We start from the raw sequence: 18,787 nt of genomic DNA on the forward strand, positions 1-18,787 counted from the left end.
TTAATCCAACCACCAGAATCATCATTGGTTGCAAGTCATTAGCTTCTCAGAACAAAATTTATTAAAACTTAGATTCATTTTATAGGTTTGCACTTGTAGTTGTTATCCTTGAGCTTTCCCTTCATGTGACAAATGCTCTTTATTACCGTTGCAGCTGATTTGGGCAATTCTTCAGGCCCTTTTTGATCCTGAGAGTTCAAGAAAGTCCTCAGCATTATACTTTTCATATTGAACCAATAACATGACTGTCTGTTGTTATCATTGCTAAAATGAGAAATCATGAGCGTCATTCAGAATTTTTAATTATAGCTGTCTAAAGCACCTTTAAATAATGCTTCAGCTTTGGAAAGGTCATATCAGCTGACTGTTTAATCAATCCAGTTTATATTTTCTCCAGGCAGAACTGGAAGTACCAAAACAAGACCACAGAACCCAAGGAGAAGTGTGGTTGATAGGAATAGGAAGTGAGACTTCCAAGTGTGGCAAATGAGAACATTAGATTTGCATAGATTGCAATTTATTTATTGTATATGAATATTCATTCATAATATGGATGTAATATTGCTGTTCATCTCTTCCTACAGCAGTAAAATTGCTTGTTTATTTAATTCAGAGCTAATGCTACATAAGAACTACAGAGATACCCAAATTCCACTGAACAGATAATGTTCATTTACTTCTAAGGTCTGAGGCAATTAAAATTATCAATAAATCTGCTCTTCAAAAGATACAGATAATTAAGGTTGGTACTCATGGGCAATCCCACTTCCCAGAAACTTTCCCTCTAATCTATCCTCTCCACATTCCAAACATTATCACCCCCAGCCCCGCCACCAAAAAATATATATATATATTTTACCACCAAGCTAAACTATGGGGTAATTTACATTTTTGGAATGTGAGAGGAAACCAGAGCACCAAGAGGAAAGCTAACCAGTTACAGGGAATACAAGCATACTCCAACACTCACAACACTAGGTGCTGCAAATTAACTAACTTCACTACTCTGCTACCCTATTGTTAGTTTCAAATTGGAGTTGATTTTGTTAACCATAAATCAAAAAGGAATACTAGAAAAAGCACATGACACAGTTTGTGCGTTGGAACAAACTGGAGGAGTTAAATAATCTCATTTATTGGACAGCCCCTAGTATATATTTACTGATCCTGGAACTCTATAGAACAGTGATTTAAGTTGTTAATTCAAGCAGAGAATCTACAGGAGAGTGATAAACTGACAACATATTTTATCACACTGGTGTTAACTTAATTAATAGGTTATTGGGCAACACTTTAAACAATCTGCACATACTATCATAGCAAACTCTTATTACCCCAGCTTGTCTTCTAACTTACATCACAAATAAAATTGAAAGCTCTAAAACAAATTTGAACATTGAACTTTGTAAATAGTACACCCCCTTTAAGTGCTAGATGCAATAACAAAGACATCAAACCATCAACCTTCTTGGTATGCTTCCTTTACTTCTCTTAATTGCTGGTTGGTTCTTGAAGCAATAATTTCAATCAACACATTTTCATTTGTGCCAGGACCCTAAAAAGATTAAATTAAAGAAATTTCAGAACAGAAATCAAGTTGAAGTAATATCAGTTTTTGACTTTGTGTGTCTTTTTCCTGACTTCTCTGTTCTCTGGATGAGAAAGTTTACAAAAGCTTGAGGAATCTTCCACTCCTGTGTAATCTCGACTGGAAGCCTGATTAAAGTAGGGGGAAATTCAAGTACTCAGTGAAAATCAGGTGCTTTCATAACTAAAACTAAAATGCGTGTGGTTGTAAGGGTTTGTCTGTTTGTTGAGGACATTTCTTCAAGAGGGTGCATGTTTAGAATAAAAACTAAAACTGAGAACCAGAACTTGTATTAAAAATTAAAAATACATCAACAATATCTGTCAGAGTTAAAAAAGATTATAAAAGCATTGTAGGTTCTGGCACGAAGAAGGCTAATTCACCCAAAGGGCTATCTAAATTATACTCACTTCTGAGGTCTGCACCCCTGCAGCTGAATAATCACAGCTTTTCAAGTCACCAGGATGATGAACTCTACTATTTTGGAGATGCGCTTTTTTTAAAACTTAGCTTCACTTTCATCTCTCTACCAACAAACCTATATCTATCTGAGTCTCCTGGTTCTTGACTTCTCTGTCAAGGAAAATATGAAATATTTCTTAGTCTTTAATTTGCTTAATTTTCTACACCCAAATTGAATCCCGCTATTCTCCTCTGTTGTAAAACAGAAACAGCCTCAACTGTTATGTCTAGATATAATTAGATAACCATCCAACATCCTTTCATCAAATATATGTTGGAGGCAAAAAACAGAGAGATCAATTGGAATAGAGTGGAACAATAAACCCCTATGTGTAAAATCAATTTGAATAATTTAAATCTGCTAACCCCAATTTCCCTCATTAACTTCACAAACCATATACTGAAGTTAAGCAGACTGACCTTTCTTGAATGAATTAATATTGATTATCCCAGATTAGCTTGTTTTTCTAAATTTAGTTTAAGCCAACTGTTAGAATCTTCTTATGCCAATAATTTACCTATCACTGATATATATTTTCTTCATGCTTTAAATTTTAATATCCTTAATAATTAAACTCTACTTAAATAGATTTCAAATGTATTAAAGTATTAGAACATTTAAAAGCTATTCAAAAATCTCAGCAGAGACTTCAGAGATCAAGGGGTGATTCCAAGGATGGGGGGTGTCAAGATATAACCGACTGCAGAGGCTTTATGACTGCTTATCAAATCTATCCATAGGCCTCAACAGACACATACTGATTACAACATTTCAAAGGTAAACCCAACCATCTTCCTCAGACACAAGCTAGTCAAATGACAAGTTCCCCTAGAGAAATTGTGTCTTGAGTGAACAGGGCATGGGCAAGGTTTAATGCTCAATCCTGATTGGCTGGATCTGAATTACCTACCACTGACTGATTAGTTTGAATTGGTCAATTTTTTTTATATTGGTGAGACTGGAATGCCATTGAAGACTAGGATAACAGAACATACGGTTGTCTTAAAAAACTTGAGAGCAGAATGAAGTGGGATTGCTGAACACTGCCTATCTTGCTCATGTAGACCAAGATTTCATGAGGCCTACATCCTTGTCAAGGAAGAGAACGCCTACAAGAAAGATTAGGGAATCACTAGAGATGGAGCTCATGGGGAATCTCAATATAGGTTCGAAGAGTGTAGAGATGGCTCCAGTCTGGCACCACATATTCCTAAAATAGTTGACCAATCAGAACAAGGCCAATTCAAACTTATCAATCAGGAATAGGCAATTCAGATCCAGCCAATCAGGACTGAGCATTAAACCCTGCCCACGGCCTGCTCACTTGAGAGGGTTTGTAAGGAGGTGTCTCTGGGGAAGGCTTGTCATTTGATTAACTGGTGCCTAAGGAAGATGGTTGGTTTACTATTGAAATGTTGTAGTCATGATCTGTAAGTATGTGACCATTAAGGCCAAAGAATTGAATAGATAGATCTCAGGATATATTGCTTGATACTTGTGTGTCACATTGTTGTTACTTCTTATCTGTTCCTCTTAATCTGGAGAATATATGGCTGGGTTAGGTCTAGGAATGGTGAGTCCAGGTAGCGGACTCAATTAAGGAAGGCCTAGTCCAGTGTGAATTTGGAAATACCTACCAGTTCCAATCTATGAGTAGTAAAAATTATTAAACCGGCTGCTATTTACTAGCTCTTACTGGTATTTGGACCTAGTAGCAGTCCACAATTAACATCACTAGGAATGATTTTCACACACTACCACCTTGAGTTTGCTACTCCAGGATCATACCTAGTTTATTGTACATGCTGTGCTTTCGTTATTCCAAGCCTGGACCTGCTTGGGTAAAACAGTGTGTCCAGGAAAAGGAAAATCTGGCCTAATTGGTTTGCTTTTAGATATCTTTGAATATTCAGATAACGTGTTAATCCCCTGTCTTTCACAGATGCAGACACACTCAAAAATATGTAACCTTAATATTATCTGTCTCTGATTTTGTTTCCTTCCATCTCTGTATATGCTTTGGCTCTCTTCACTGCGGACACAGCCTGGCTTTCTTAGCTACAGCTGTGTTGTGTTATTGTGCCTTCAGCCGACTGATGATGAGCCACTTCCTCCACCAGAACATTGACACAATTGCTGTCCATTTGAGAACAATAATGCGGCCATCAGATAACCTTGCTTCTGCAGCCTCCTGCTCCAATTTGTTTTCTGTGCAAAAACTGTTGAGAAATATTTGTAGTAGTACAAAATAAAAAGTAGTCAACATCAACTTGAGCATCATGGAGTCGGAGCGACATATAGCATAGAAGCATGTCCTTCAGTTCCTAACAACTGTACTGACCCATTTACACTTCTTAACCTGCAATATCTGAAAAACTGGAAATGAGTAGGACTGATGAGGGAGAATTAATTCACAGAATTAATCACAGAATTATTACTACTGTGATTTTAAAAATGTGATTTCAATGTTAAATCAGGAAAAAAAGATGAGAAAAAACAGATGGAAACAGAAAGTAATGTTTGTAGCACTTCCCAGAAATTCAAACACAACATCCACTGATGAGCTAGCATCCAATGATGGCTTGATTTTTAAAAATTGAAACACCCTGCCTTACTTTATTTGAGGGTCGCTATCGCATACACTGCAAAAGGGAATAAAAGTGGCAGCAGATGAATTTAAACAAACCTACAGATTCATTATAAAGCTGGGGATAGTCAGCAGCAGTATATTTGTGGGCAATAAGATACCCAATGTCAAAGCTGAGTAGATATGTAGTAGGATTATACATTGACCTTTCCAAACTATTAATTTGGTTGAAATAACTTAAAAGCCGGTGTGTGCATAATGACAGTAAATTTCGGGTTCAAGCCTCAGTCCAAGGGGATTGATTTACTTACTGAAATACAGCATTGGGATAGAGCCTTCCAGCAAACCCCAATATTATCCCAGCCCAATCATGGGACAATTCAAAATGACCAAGTAACCCACCAAGCAGTAGGTCTTTGAAACCCACACAGTCACTGGGAGAATATACAAACTCCTTACAAGCGCAAGTGGAAATTGAACCTGGGTCACCTGTACCATAAAGCATTGTAACCACTATGCCACCATGACAATTAACCTATTGAATCTTGGTGCAGCATCGGAGATTCACATGATATTCTTAAATAAAGGGTTGAAGCAAGAATAAAAAGACCAATATAATATTCTTTCTCTGGGTTCCTCCAGCATTTTGTGCACGTTGCTTGGATTTCCAGCATCTGCAGGTTTTCTCATTCTGTTGAAATTCAGGGATAACTTAATTCGATGAATGAATTCTGGGGTTTACATGATCTCCCCATGAGTGAGTTCCTTCCAGGAGTTCCAGCTTCCACTCCCATCCCAAAACTCTGGGAATTTATAGATTAATTGTCTTGTGTAAATTGACCTCAGGGAGCAAGTAAGAAATTTAAGGGAATCTGGAGAGAATACAATAGGATCAGCTAGGATTAATTTAATAAAATGTGTGTGTTGGTCTGTGTGAAGTGGATGGTCCAATGGGTCAGAATCTTTGCTATATCCTTCAATAACTATAACATAACTCAGACCATTTTTCTCAAAGACCATTCATGTGTTATTTCATCTTGATTTGCCACCTGTAATTATTGACAAAACTATAATTTCTCAGTTCCAACACTTGGTTTATGCGTGGATAATAACAACATTGAAAGTATGCAATGGGAAGTCATAAGAGTAAAAAAGTGCACATCAAAGTTAGGTCATTCACCAATAATGGTTCAAAATGTATCAGCACACATACTTTGTTCTCTTACTCCCATGGATGGAGCAAAGGAAGGGGTAACTTGGGGGTAATTTGGTATTTTAGGGCTGCTGGAGGGCACTAATGTCATTAAATATCTAAAGTAATACAAATGAATTTTAATCTGTCCTTCTCTGTTTCCAATGTATTTTTAGGAACTATTTCCCCAGAAAGAAACTGGGAGCAGACTCTTTAAATATTCTGAATTTAACCATCTCACTCTGTTGCTAGTAGCATTAAAGTCATACAACATGGAAATCTGGGTTGGTAACACCTGGCTCTTTAATCATTTAAAGAGCATTTTGTTACATTTTTGTTCTTTTTCCTACCATTTACCATTATTGTTGCTACCGTTTACAATTCAGGCAAGCTAAGACTAGAAGCAGGCCGCACTGCAAAAGATTGACTGAAGAATTCCACTGTCTTTAGGAGGTTAAAGGTTAAGATTGGAGACTGAGCAAAGGACGTGTATGCTTTTACCTGAGCAGGATTAGTACATTACGCAGGCAATGCCAGCTCCTACCCATTTCCAAGGCATTTGACTTTATTTCAGCTCCTCTGGGAAGGTAATCTCAGAACTTCACGGCCTTCTACATTCACACCACCAAAGTCACACTGACCCCAGATATGGAACCTTCAGACACAGAGCTACCAGCCTGTGACACTGCTTTGTGAATTTCACGCACTGCCCACCTGAATAAAATGGAGCAGTTTGTGACCATAAGCAAAATACTGTTTTGTTTCCTCGCTAACCAGAACAAAACTAGGTTCTGAGAGAAAGTTCTTGTCTTCTTTATCTGAACCAAATCAAACTGGAAGAGTCACACACCAAGGATAAACGCATACCTTTGAATTTACAAATGTGAACTTCAGCCTTTAATGCAACAATATTATTACGATGCAGAGAGAGTCAAAAAATAGCTTTGATACAATTGATGAATTGATGATCTGCTTTCTAAATGATATGCAAAACAAAAGAAAATCAAACTGACCTCCATTGCTCTTTTTAGCTCTTTTGCATCAAATAATGCTGGTGGCAACATTAGAGCAATGATCGCATTTTTAAAGTCACCTGAGAGGTCGCCTTTTAAATCATCAATCAATTCCTGCAACAGAAAAGCATATCAGCCAAACAATAATAAAAATGCAAACACAACTGTGCAATCATTTTAAATTTAATGAATCAACGACTACTTGCGCTGTTTCCCTCAACAGTGGTCTATGATCTCCATGCTGTATTGGGGGCCAGCCCCTCCCATCAGTGCTGCCCTCCAGTGTTCACTCAAGCTGGATTGTGTGTGTGCACGCACATATTTTTTTTTGTCTGCAGTCTGCTCAGAACTGCCTGTTCTTGTAGATAACATCCATGCATTATCATGTCATGTCACTCAGGACTTGGGCTCTCTACATATTTTTTCTGTGATTACATGTCAAGCTCTAACATACATGTACTATTTGTGCCTTGTGCTGTGTATATGGTTGGTGCTATATTTTGCACCTTGGCCCTGGAGGAATGCTGTTTCTCTTGGTTGTATCCTTGGCTGTTCATGTATGGTTAAATGAATTAAACTTGAATTTGACATGCCCTGACATTCCCTGATGTATTTAAGACTAGTGTTCACATTCTCAACTCACTGAAAGCACTTCACAACCAATCAACTCCATGTAGTCACTGAAAGTATACCAATGAAATAAATAATCAGTTGATAAATGGGTGACATTATTTGAGGATAACAGGTTGCCTATGTCAATCTTCACTAAACTTCCTACCTCCCCAATTCTACAATAATATTTTTACCTACTTGACCAGATGTACAGTAATGAAACAAATAGTTGAGAATAGTACATTGCCCATGTCTCTCTAGGCTAAACTTCCTATGTGTCTAATTCTTCCGTGATCTTCTCTTACCTATTTGACAAAACATACAAAGCCACAGTTAAAATTTAATGTTGCGGGTAAATGCAGAAGCAAAGAGTAAAAGTGCTAGACAGCAATGCAGCATTGATCTCTTCATTAACTAACACCTGTGACAAATTATTTTAAAAGTTGATTTGTTATTGCATGATAAGAGCACTGAAGTCTCTGTTCAGTGTTTGACTTCTGTTTTAACACGTGTCAGTATGCTGAGACTGCCCGTGCTGGCATGTTCACCTTCAATTCACAGCTGCTGTGTGCTTGTCAGTCACAATAGCTTTGTTCTGTCAAATAACTACACACCTGGAAGTTAAAAGGTTCTACTGAAACATCAGATGCTTTGGAAATTATTCAGAAATATATTTGCTTACATAGGATTTACCCAATGTTATGCTTGCTTTTATGTGTCCCTGAAGAATGTGGTAACCTGCCTCAATAACTACCATCCAGCAGTATTTACATCCACTGTGCTAAAGTGCATTAAGAGGCTGGTCATGAAGCATATCAATTCCTGCATGAGGAGCGACCAGGATATGCTCCAACTTGCCTCCCATCACAATAGGTCAATAGCAGATGCCGTTTCATCTGTCCCTTCACTTAGCTCTGAACCACTTAAACAATCAAGATGATCTTCATTGATTACAGCTCAGCGCTCAAAACTATTATCCCCTTGACACTCTTCACTAAGAACCAAAACTTGGGCTTCAGTGCCTCCCTGTCCATTGATTTCCTTACTTCCAGACCCCAGTCAGTTTGGATTGGCAACAACATCTCCTCCACAATCACCATCAGCACAGGTGCATCACAAGGTTGTGTGTTTAGCCCCCTGTCCTACTCGCTTTATGCCTATCATTGTTTGGATAAGTAAATCTCGAATGCCATATTTAAGTTTGCTGATGATACTAGCATGTCGCACCAGACAGTCAGCCATTCTTGTCAGGCACATGGTGTCAGGATTGGTCTCCTTTTGGATTAACCGGGTCACGATATGAACGTTCCTGACGCGACCCTTGTATTTTTTACAAGGCCGAGTGGTTAGCTCGACACTCAACCCAGCACGGATGGAAAGTGTGGTCAAGGGTGGCCCGACTTGGATTCGAACTCGGGAGCCTTCACTTTGGAGTCTGGCGCTGATGCCACTGCGCCACTAGCCATGACACTAGTGTTGTAGGCTGAATCAAAGGAGGTGATGAATCAACATATAGGAGGGAGATTGAAAGTCTGGTTGAGAATTGCCTCATCAATAACCTCTCACTCAATGCCAGCAAAACCAAAGAGCTGATTATTGACTTCAGGAGGAAGAAACCAGAGATCCATGAGCGTATCCTCATCAGGGGTGGAGAGTATCAGTGACTTTACATTCCTTGCTGTTATCATATCAGAGAAATTGTCCTGGTCCAACATATAGTGCCAACACAAAGAAGGTAAGACTGCACCTCTACTTTCCTAGAAGTATGCATAGATTTGGAATGTCACCAAACACTTTGACAGATGCAGAACGGAGAGTATCCAAACTTTGGTATCATGGCCTGGTTTGGCAACACCAATGCCCAAGGAAGGAAAAGTCTACAGAAAAGGTGGATTCAGCATAGATCATCACAAGAAAAGCCTCCCCACCATTGAATACATATACATGGCAAGCTGCCACAAGAAAGCAGCATCCCTCTTCAAGGAGCCCACTATCCAGGCCGTACTTGCTTCTTGCTACTACCATCAGACAGGAGGTACAAGAACCTTAGGCCTCACATCACCCGGTTCAGGAAGAGTTCCTACTCAGTAACCATCAGGTTCCTGAACTGGCATAGGTAACATCATTCACCACAACTCTGTATTTATCCACAACCTGCAGACTCACCTACAAGGACTTCATATGTTCTCAGTATTATTTATTTTTTATTTGTACAATTTGTCTCCTTTTGCACATCGGTTGTTTGTCAATGTTTGCTTATATATACCTGTTAATAAATTCTATTGTATTTCTTTATTTTCCTGTAAATTCCTGCAAGGAAATGAATTTCAATGCAGTACTGTATATGTTAACATATATGTACTTTGATAATAAATTTACTTTGACTTGGTGTTGCCAATGCTGAATGAAAACAAATAAAAATGTCGAACATAAATGCAACTGAAAATCCTTTGTTAATTTGAATTAATGCACCGTCACATTCTGGCAGGACTTTGAGAGCAGTAGCTTACCTTTTCTATTGATGAATAGGCCAGTAAAGTCAATTGGAGTGAATAGCAGAAGTACAATGGCCAACCAATATGCTACCATCAATTTAGCAAGAGCGCGCATTTATCACTAGTGCCCATTTAGCGCTAATCCTATTTGGTTTTTTTTTCCATTATGTTATTATTTTAGCACCAGGAAATGTGTTTATGTGTTTAGACATTCCGAGATTCATCACTAATCTATTTCCATTTCCTGACAATGTAAGGCCCCCTTACTTTTCTGCTAGCCACCCCCCGACATGTTTGTATTTCTTCTTCCATTTACTTCATCAATTAAAATTTTGGCAACAAATAGAAGAATATGTACTAGAAAATTTGGTGCAAAATAATTGTCTCATGTTAGAGTGGAATATATTTTTAAACAACATAATAAGTGGCTTGGATGGTTTCTCTGTGGAACAAAAGTAAATATGTTTGATTTGCAATCACATTCTTTACAGAATTGGCTATACTGTTATGAAGAAGTTCAAAGTAGAATTAATCAGATAATTATCCATAAAAATTATAACTAGATAGCAAAATTATGACAGTCTTCTTACTTCATTACTTAAGATATTCCCACCCTTCTCAGTGCAATGTCATTGACATGCAGTAGATGATGGATAATGTTATAGAAAATAACTAATAAGAGAGGTGAGAGTGGATATCAGACCACTGGAAAATTATACTGGAGAGGTAGTAATGGGGGACAAGGAAACTTCTTGAATCTTCATAAGCCTCAATTGGGTGGATGTGGAGAGGATGCTTCCTATGGTAGGGAAGTCTAATACCAAAGGACACTGCTTCAGGGTACGGGACATCCATTTAAAAAGGAATTTATTTAGCCAGAGAGCGGTGAAACTTAAGAATTTGTTGCCACAGGTGGCTGTGGAGGCCAAGTTTTTGGGTATATTTAAGGCAGAAGTTGATAGATTCTTTATTAATTGGGGCATGAAGGTTTACAGGGAAAAGGCAAGAGACGGGCTGAGAGGGAAAATGAATCAGCGTTGATGAAATGGTGGAGCAGACTCAATGGGCCAAATGGCCCAATCCTGCTCCTATAGCTTACAATCTTATGGCCTTATAAAGACAAGGGAAGGAAAATAATTCTACCGTTTATTTGGTTGAGACCAAATGCAATACTTCAATCATTAACTATAATGACAATTGATTCACATGCATTATGTTCATGCCAACTGTGTGCCTGTGGATCCAAAACAACTATTAATTGACAGTGTATCTAAATAGCTTGAATCTTAATACATACACGTCCGCAGGTTCCCTTATATTCTTTAGAGATCTGCTGGCGTTGCCAGTTGCTTCTGTGTGTCAGAATTTCAATGATTACTTGTTCATTAGTTCCTAAAATTGAATTTAAAAGCATGGAAGTCAGCTTCTCAGTACAGGTGATTGGGTGTATATGCTTGGACAAGAGGTAAGGGACTATAACAAAGGATAACAAAATCTGGAACAAACAAGTAGTTAAGATAAGTAGCACCAATACAAAATATTTTTGTATTTTAGTGAGAAACTCTACAAATTTAAAAAGTGCCGTCTTCCTTCATGTGACACATGTAATGCAGTCGAACTCCACAATTTAACTGTAGGTTGTCTTGCTCATAATTATGAAATGCATCTCCTTTAATAATATACTTCTGAGCAGACATGCCATTGATATTAATAAAAACAATATTTTGAATTGATAATTGATGTTGAAGACACAGTTAATCATCTCATAGTGTTTAAAAAATATTTTGCTTTTCTATTCTGCTTGCCAAAGTGGATAATCTTATATTTCTCCACAACTTACACCATCTGCTAAAGTTTTGCCCACTGATTTGATCTGTTTATATCTCTTTGCATATTCCTCACAAATTAATTTCCCACCTGTTCTTGGATCTCTGGTAGGCTTTGATACATCCTTTGTCTATCATTGTTATGGATAATTAATTGATACCTACATGTCCAGGCCAGTCTTTATGCTCCATATAAGCCCGTCCCTGTCTACTCAGCATATCAAATGCATTTATCTAGTTCTCCATCAAACGTAGCTGTAGTATTTGCCTCAACAAGTTCAAAAGATGGAGCACTACACCTTCTCGCCCTCTAAATATTTTAAAGATTTGTGATCAATCTTCTTGAAAATTTATCTTGAGGGAGGCCTTATACTATTCACTATTTAATCCATAACATCATGTTTTAAATTATCATTCAGTTTGTGATAACAGCAAGCTCTATGAAGGGAATATTTATATTTTTAATAAGAATCCTGCCATATTAATACTGACAAAATAAAAAGTTTGATGCGGAACTTGTAGCAGTGTCACATTAAAATGCAGATCACAATTAACCAGTGCTTACCTAATCCTACTATTGCACCTCGCAGACTGTTAACATCCCTGCCAACATTGAAGCAAGCACAATCTTTTATGGTCCCACGGGATCCAACCTATTTTGATGAAACAATTAAAAGGATATTTGTGTAACAGTTACTTTAACAGGGTGGCTGTTTCGTTTAACAAACACATCATTGTTTAGCAGCACTTTTGATGACTGTACACTCTATTTGGAAGAAATATAGATCTGGTTTTGGTGAAACTAGGGAGATTCTGCTTTGGTAATAATGGTGAGATCGACACCAATTAGTGAGCAAAGAGTATAGTAGCCCAAATCATACAATATTAACTATTAGCAGCATTCATATCTAACACGAATAGCAAGATACCCCAGGCAGCAAAGCAACACATTAGTCGATATAATGGACCCAAAGTCCAAAAAAGAATCGGCACAATGGGAGGCAGAAGTTCCAGTGACAACTTATCCCTGTGCAATTTAAGAATTCACTTCTTGTGTGGTACGTTTAATCAAGTTCAGCCTCTGTGGGCAGATTTCTCATCTGGAGCTGAGAAATCTTTGGAGGTCCATGTCCAACACTGCATCTCAGAAGCAGCTGGCAGCAGAAACAACATGTCACAGTCTCCTCAGACCTGTACCAATGCTGGAGTCCTGCACTTCACCAGTAAAATGAATAGCACTTACATTCTGGGCCGGGCCGGGCCAGCAATTTTTAGTTTTTTTCAGTTATTTAAAACTGGGTTACTCACAGCTGATGGGCTAGACACTAATTCATTGTTAACAATGTCTTTCTAATCAGCAAATTATCAATAGGGATATATTTTATGGCTAATTTCTCTCCCCCACTTTCCTCGTTTTTCTGTTTTGAATTGCTTAATAGTTCCTTTTCTGTCTCTAGTTGCTGGTTTTTAAAGTGATTGTTACCTTGACAACTTTGATCTGCAACCTCTCACAATTATTTCCTTCTCTGCAACTCAACAAGGTTCTCACTTTTCCAGCTCTGATGAAGGTTTCCTAATGTGAAGCACCTTCTCTGTTTCTCTCCCCACTGATACTGCCACACATTCTATGTGATTCCAGCATTCTCTACATTTGTTCACAAGAATAGTACTGGGTTAAATTACAATGAAATACTCCCTAGACAAGTTTTTATTTATCCCTGCACAGAAATTTAAGAGGTAGTATGACTGAGGATGTAAGATGATTAAGGTCTTTGCTAGTGTAGACAAATAAGGAGTGGTATTCATTACATGTATCATAACTGTAATATTAGATTTATGTCACTTGTTCACACATAGGGCAGGGAAAACCTGAAAAAAATATCTTTCGGCATTAGGCTGGAGGCAAAACAGTAATACTTCAAGTTATCAGTCTGAACGCATTAATGGCATAGTTTTCCACTCTGATGAAATGTCCTAAACAGTCAGAGTAGAAATGTAATTCTATTAACAAGTGCTGTCAGTCAGATGCTATTTTTGAACAATGTTAAACTTATTGATAGGGCAACAGCATGATCACTGATTCTTTGATCTGATCACGATTTTGCTCTGGACACAAGGGAGTTGGGTAAATTTACTTAATAGGCTCTGTCTTTCTGCATTTAAGGTTAACAGCTATTGTCCACTACATTCTAAGATTTATGACATTTCATATTGTTTGCTTCAAAAAAGCAATGAAATTGGTTTGCCTGTACAGTAGATTATTTAAGTTGAATGAGATTCCTGCTTGGCAGTATATTAAACTGTTATGAAGAGGAGACACTGGGCTAGAGGTTAATTTCACAACATACAGGGAGCAGGAGAATCTGGCAGTGTGGGGGAAAGCTGGAAGTAGTACAATGTTGTTTTAATCCAACCCCTACCTTGCCATGTCACATCCTGCCAAATTAGTGTAAACGGACATGAAGGTAACTTGTGAGTTGACTTCAGCTTCCAAATTTAAAGGAACAATCTGAATAAATAACTTGGAGTTAGGAACAGAGGGCAGTTCAGAAGGAATTGACAGAATGAAATCCTGACAATAGAACACAGAACATAGAAATCTAGAGCACATTGCAGGCCCTTCAGCCCACAATGTTGTGCCAACCATGTAACCTACTCAAGAAGCTGCCTAGAATTTCCCTACTGCATAGCCCTCTATTTTTCTAAGCTCCATGTACCTATCTAAATGTCTCTTAAAAGACCCTATCATATCCATCTCCACCACCTTCGCCAGCAGTGCATCCCACACACCTGTCACTTTCTGGGTGAAGAACCTACTTCTGACATCTCCCTTGTACCTACTTCCAAGCACCTTCAACCTATGCGCCCTTGTGTTAGCCATTTCAGCTCTGGGAAAAAGCCTCTGGCTATCCACATGATCAATGCCTTTCATCATCTTATACACCACTATTAGGTCACCACTCATTCTCCATCACTCCCAAGGAGAAAAGGCCAAGTTCACTCAACCTATTCTCAAAGTTATGCTCTCCAATGCAGGCAACATCCTTGTAGATCTCCTCTGCACACTCTCTATAGAATCCACATCCTTCCTGTAGTGAGGTGACCAGAACTGAACACAGTACTCCAAGTGGGGTCTAACTAAGGTCTTATATTGCTGTAACATTACCTCACAGCTCTTGAACTCAATCTCATGGTTGATGGAGGCCCACACACCTGTGAAGGATCAAGGTGAGCATAAAACTGGGAGAGCAGGTAAAGGTGAAAAAAATAGGGGTTTTATTTACCCAAAATGTTTACAAACTCAACAGAATTGTTCTTGAGTCCAAACTTGAATCAGCTAAACAGAACTCATCTGTAACAACAAAATAAATACTCCTCAAACCAAGAGACACCACTCATCTCCTGACTGTGGGTTTATATTCAATGCCGGCCAGTCCATAGTAAATTGCAGGGGAGAGAAAACATTCCTCTCCTTAAAAAGATATGGCATAAACAAAGCTTCAGAGAACACCCCTCAGTAGCAGAATGGCACAATCCAATTATCCAGCCCCATCTACTTAGGCTGGTGTAATGCAACAGCTCAGTTGTTTCTGTGAAGGGAAGTGAAATTGTGGATGGCGTTGCAAAGGCTTCCATACAGAGCGAGCAACTAGGAATTAGAATACCCCAAGGTAGAGCAGAATTGAGAAGTAGGATAAAAAAGGCATAGAGAAGAAATGGCAAGAAGATTGGAAAAATGAATTTATGGGAAGGCATTTCTTTTATGGTCACCCTCTAGTTAAAATGGTCTCAGACTGTTACTCTTTAAATCATAGAGATATGGTGAACTTAACAAGACTTAGGCTGGGGCATTGTGGGCTAAACTATTACTTAAAGATAATAGGAAAACACCCAACTGTCCAGAGACAGTTCAGCATGTTTTGCTGAGTTGTAATCGATATAAAATTGAAAGAAGAATGTTGTTCAAGAGGCTGTCTGACTTAAATGTATTTTGTTTTTCTATTAAATCTTTGTTTGGCCACCATGAGAACCACCATCTGATTGAAAAGTTTATTATTCTGTTTCTATGTGTGACTAGTTTATATATGAGAACTTAAGTTTCTTGAAATTCTGTAATTGATTGTACATCCTGTGGAGGGCAGTAATATGCCTAGATGCGTCTAAACTGCTGGAAATAGAAGAAGAAGAAGAAGCTCAGTTGATTGCCAGATTATCAGGAGAATGGTCAGCTGCAGGACACTTTAATATGCCCGGTTGATGGTGTGGCTGGTAATTGCTGCTGCCACAACACCATAAGCCTTCTTAACACACTGTCAACCTGCAGAGAAGCTTTGATTTTCCTATGGACACAGAGCCCAGGATCCCTCTGATCCTCCACACTGCCAAGAGCCTTACCACTAATGCTATATTCTGCCATTATATTTGACCTACCAAAATGAACCACCTCACACTTACCTGGGTTGAACTCCATCTGCCACTTCTCAGCCCAGTCCTACATCCTGTCAATATCACACTGTAACCTCTGACAACCCTGCAGACCATCCACAACACCTCCAACCTTTGTGTCATCAGTAAACTTACTAACCCATCCCTCCACTTCGTCATCCAGGTCATTTATAAAAATCACAAAGAGTAGGGGGTCGCAGAACAGATCTCTGTTGAACACCAGTGGTCACCATCCTCCGCGCAGAATACAAACCATCTACAACCACTCATTGCCTTCTGTGGGCAAGCCAATTATGGATCCACAAAACAATGTCCCCTTGCAGATTCCCATATATGGAAGCATTACTCTAGAATATACACTTATGCACTGCACAATAACTACAATCAAAGGTTTCAGTCCCACATCAATGCGGTAATGTTTGTAGGCAAGTAGCAGGCACCAAGTCTACATCAAACTCTGAGAAACCAGTGAAGGGAATGACTATAGCCAAAGCTCTCATTGGATCTGCCCAGAAATCTTTCTCATACTTCTTGAAGTGTCTTCATTGAGAGTGAATTACATGAATTTAATGAACACTTATTTTCCAAATGCGCTGTTAGGTCATATTCTGGAGTTATGGAATATAGCAAATATTAATTTCAACAGTAACCGGTCTGCAATCCTGAATGTGGATTGTAGACTGAATTTAAAATGCAGCTCAGAACAAAGCAAACTGGGGTCAAATGCAAACCTAGCAAGAATCCCTTGACCTAAGAAGTCTGCATGTGCATGAATGCAGCTCAGTGAGCAGTGATTAGGATTCAAATGAGGATTTTTTGAATGTTGGTGTGAAGATCCAGGTGTTTTAAAATTACATGTATTCAAAGGAAGCATTACGAATGCATTGCAACTATAGTATTGTCCCGTTGTTACCTTTGATCTTTAGCATATGAAAATATGATGTAATGTTGAGTCAGGGAGCCACTATCTGGAGTGACTTCAAACATTGTCAGCTTGTTTGTGGTGAGTAAAGACTTTTATACGACCAGCTGCGTGCCCCTCCGGTGGCATTCATTAACATGCACCATAAGGAACCTTGGAAACAGCCAGATCCACAAAACCTGTGCAACTTTCCTGCAGCATGTACGAGATTGCCTGGATAGGTAACCCAGCCTTCAATTATCCAAGTTGTGCACTGGTCATCCACCAATCAACAAAATGCAGCAATTCCCTGGTAGAATCCAGAGGCACGTAGCCTCCACCACCATCACCGGCAGCCCATTCCAGACATTGTTCTTGCTGCAGATCTTCAACATGGAGGCTGCAAATATCAGTCAATAACCAAGTGAGACCAAAACTCCTTACTCACTAATATTTTGGGACATTAAGGAAATGCATGCTTTGGTCACCAATCCCACGTGCTGGATCTGGCCACCTGCTCGCTCTCCTCCTCTTCCATGGACACTGCAGATCTATTCCTGCACTAACCTTTGTCGTGCGAACCTAGGAATAGTACTGTGCCTTCTGGTATGGTACTCTCAATAATCTTCATCTTCAGCTGAATTCAAAGAAGCAGAGCCATGCTGACTTCACGGATTACATGAGTATCCTAACACGAGGACAAATCTTCAGACCTTTCCATGCAATCAGCCAGTGGAAGTGCAAGTAAGGATGTCTTTCACAGAAGCGAGCAGAAAAAACGGCTACAAGTGACAGCTGTTAGAAACACATTTGCAATTAAACACTGCAATTAAATAATTAGCATATTAAAATCAACATCCTTCCTCCTCAGAACAGCAAGTTGTAGTGATCTGCTGTAGGTTTTTTTTGTTTTCATCTCTGCACTACTCCACCCCATCCCCCCCCCCCACCACAACTACTCAAATTCCACTCCCACACCAGTACCCTGAACACATGAAAATTCAGCTCAATAGCTCAATTAGTATTCTGTACTTTATACATGAAAACATTGAAAACCTACAGCACATTACAGGCCCTTTGGCCCAGAAAGCGGTACCGAAACATGTCCCTACCTTAGAACTACTTAGGCCTTACCATTAGCCCTCTACTTTTCTAAGCTCCATGTAGCCATCCAGGAGTCTCTTAAAAGGCCCTATCATTTCCACCTCCACCGCCATCGCCGGCAGCCCATTCCACGCACTCACCACTCTCTTAGCACTGATATCTTCTCTGTACCTGATTCTAAGCACCTTAAAACCATACCCCTTCACGCTAACCATTTCAGCCATGGGGAAAAGCCTCTGACTACCCACACAATCAATGCCTCTCATTATCTTGAACACTTCTATCAGGTCACCTCTCATCCTTCGTCGTTCCAAGTAGAAACGGCTGAATTCAATCAACCTATTTTCATAAGGCATGCTCCCCAATCCAGGCAACATCCTTGTAAATCTCCTCTGCACCCTTTCTATGGTTTCCACATCCTTCCTGTAGTGAGGCAACCAGAACTGAGCACAGTACTCCAAGTGGGGTCTGAGCAGGGTCCTATATAGCTGCAACATTACCTAATTCTCAAAGATTCACAGAATTTTACCTAAACGCCTTAACTGAAGATATGGTCCAGT

The 18,787-nt window shown here is 39.0% G+C and overlaps 1 protein-coding gene across 8 annotated transcripts in view; it reads right to left on the bottom strand.

Annotated features, from left to right (window-relative positions):
- anxa3a (annexin A3a) overlaps positions 1–18,787 on the bottom strand; it is a 78,527-nt gene that overhangs the window by 25,032 nt on the left and 34,708 nt on the right. For all 8 annotated transcript variants that reach the window (XM_059988722.1, XM_059988727.1, XM_059988724.1 and 5 more), the window contains 4 exons: positions 12,342–12,429; positions 11,248–11,342; positions 6,844–6,957; positions 1,465–1,555 (listed from right to left, as the gene is read on the bottom strand). In XM_059988722.1, coding sequence (XP_059844705.1) covers positions 1,465–1,555; positions 6,844–6,957; positions 11,248–11,342; positions 12,342–12,429 — 388 coding nt within the window. The remainder of the gene's footprint in view (positions 1–1,464; positions 1,556–6,843; positions 6,958–11,247; positions 11,343–12,341; positions 12,430–18,787) is intronic.

This window comes from Hypanus sabinus, chromosome 14 (assembly GCF_030144855.1).
Source record: "Hypanus sabinus isolate sHypSab1 chromosome 14, sHypSab1.hap1, whole genome shotgun sequence".
Taxonomy (NCBI): domain Eukaryota; kingdom Metazoa; phylum Chordata; class Chondrichthyes; order Myliobatiformes; family Dasyatidae; genus Hypanus; species Hypanus sabinus.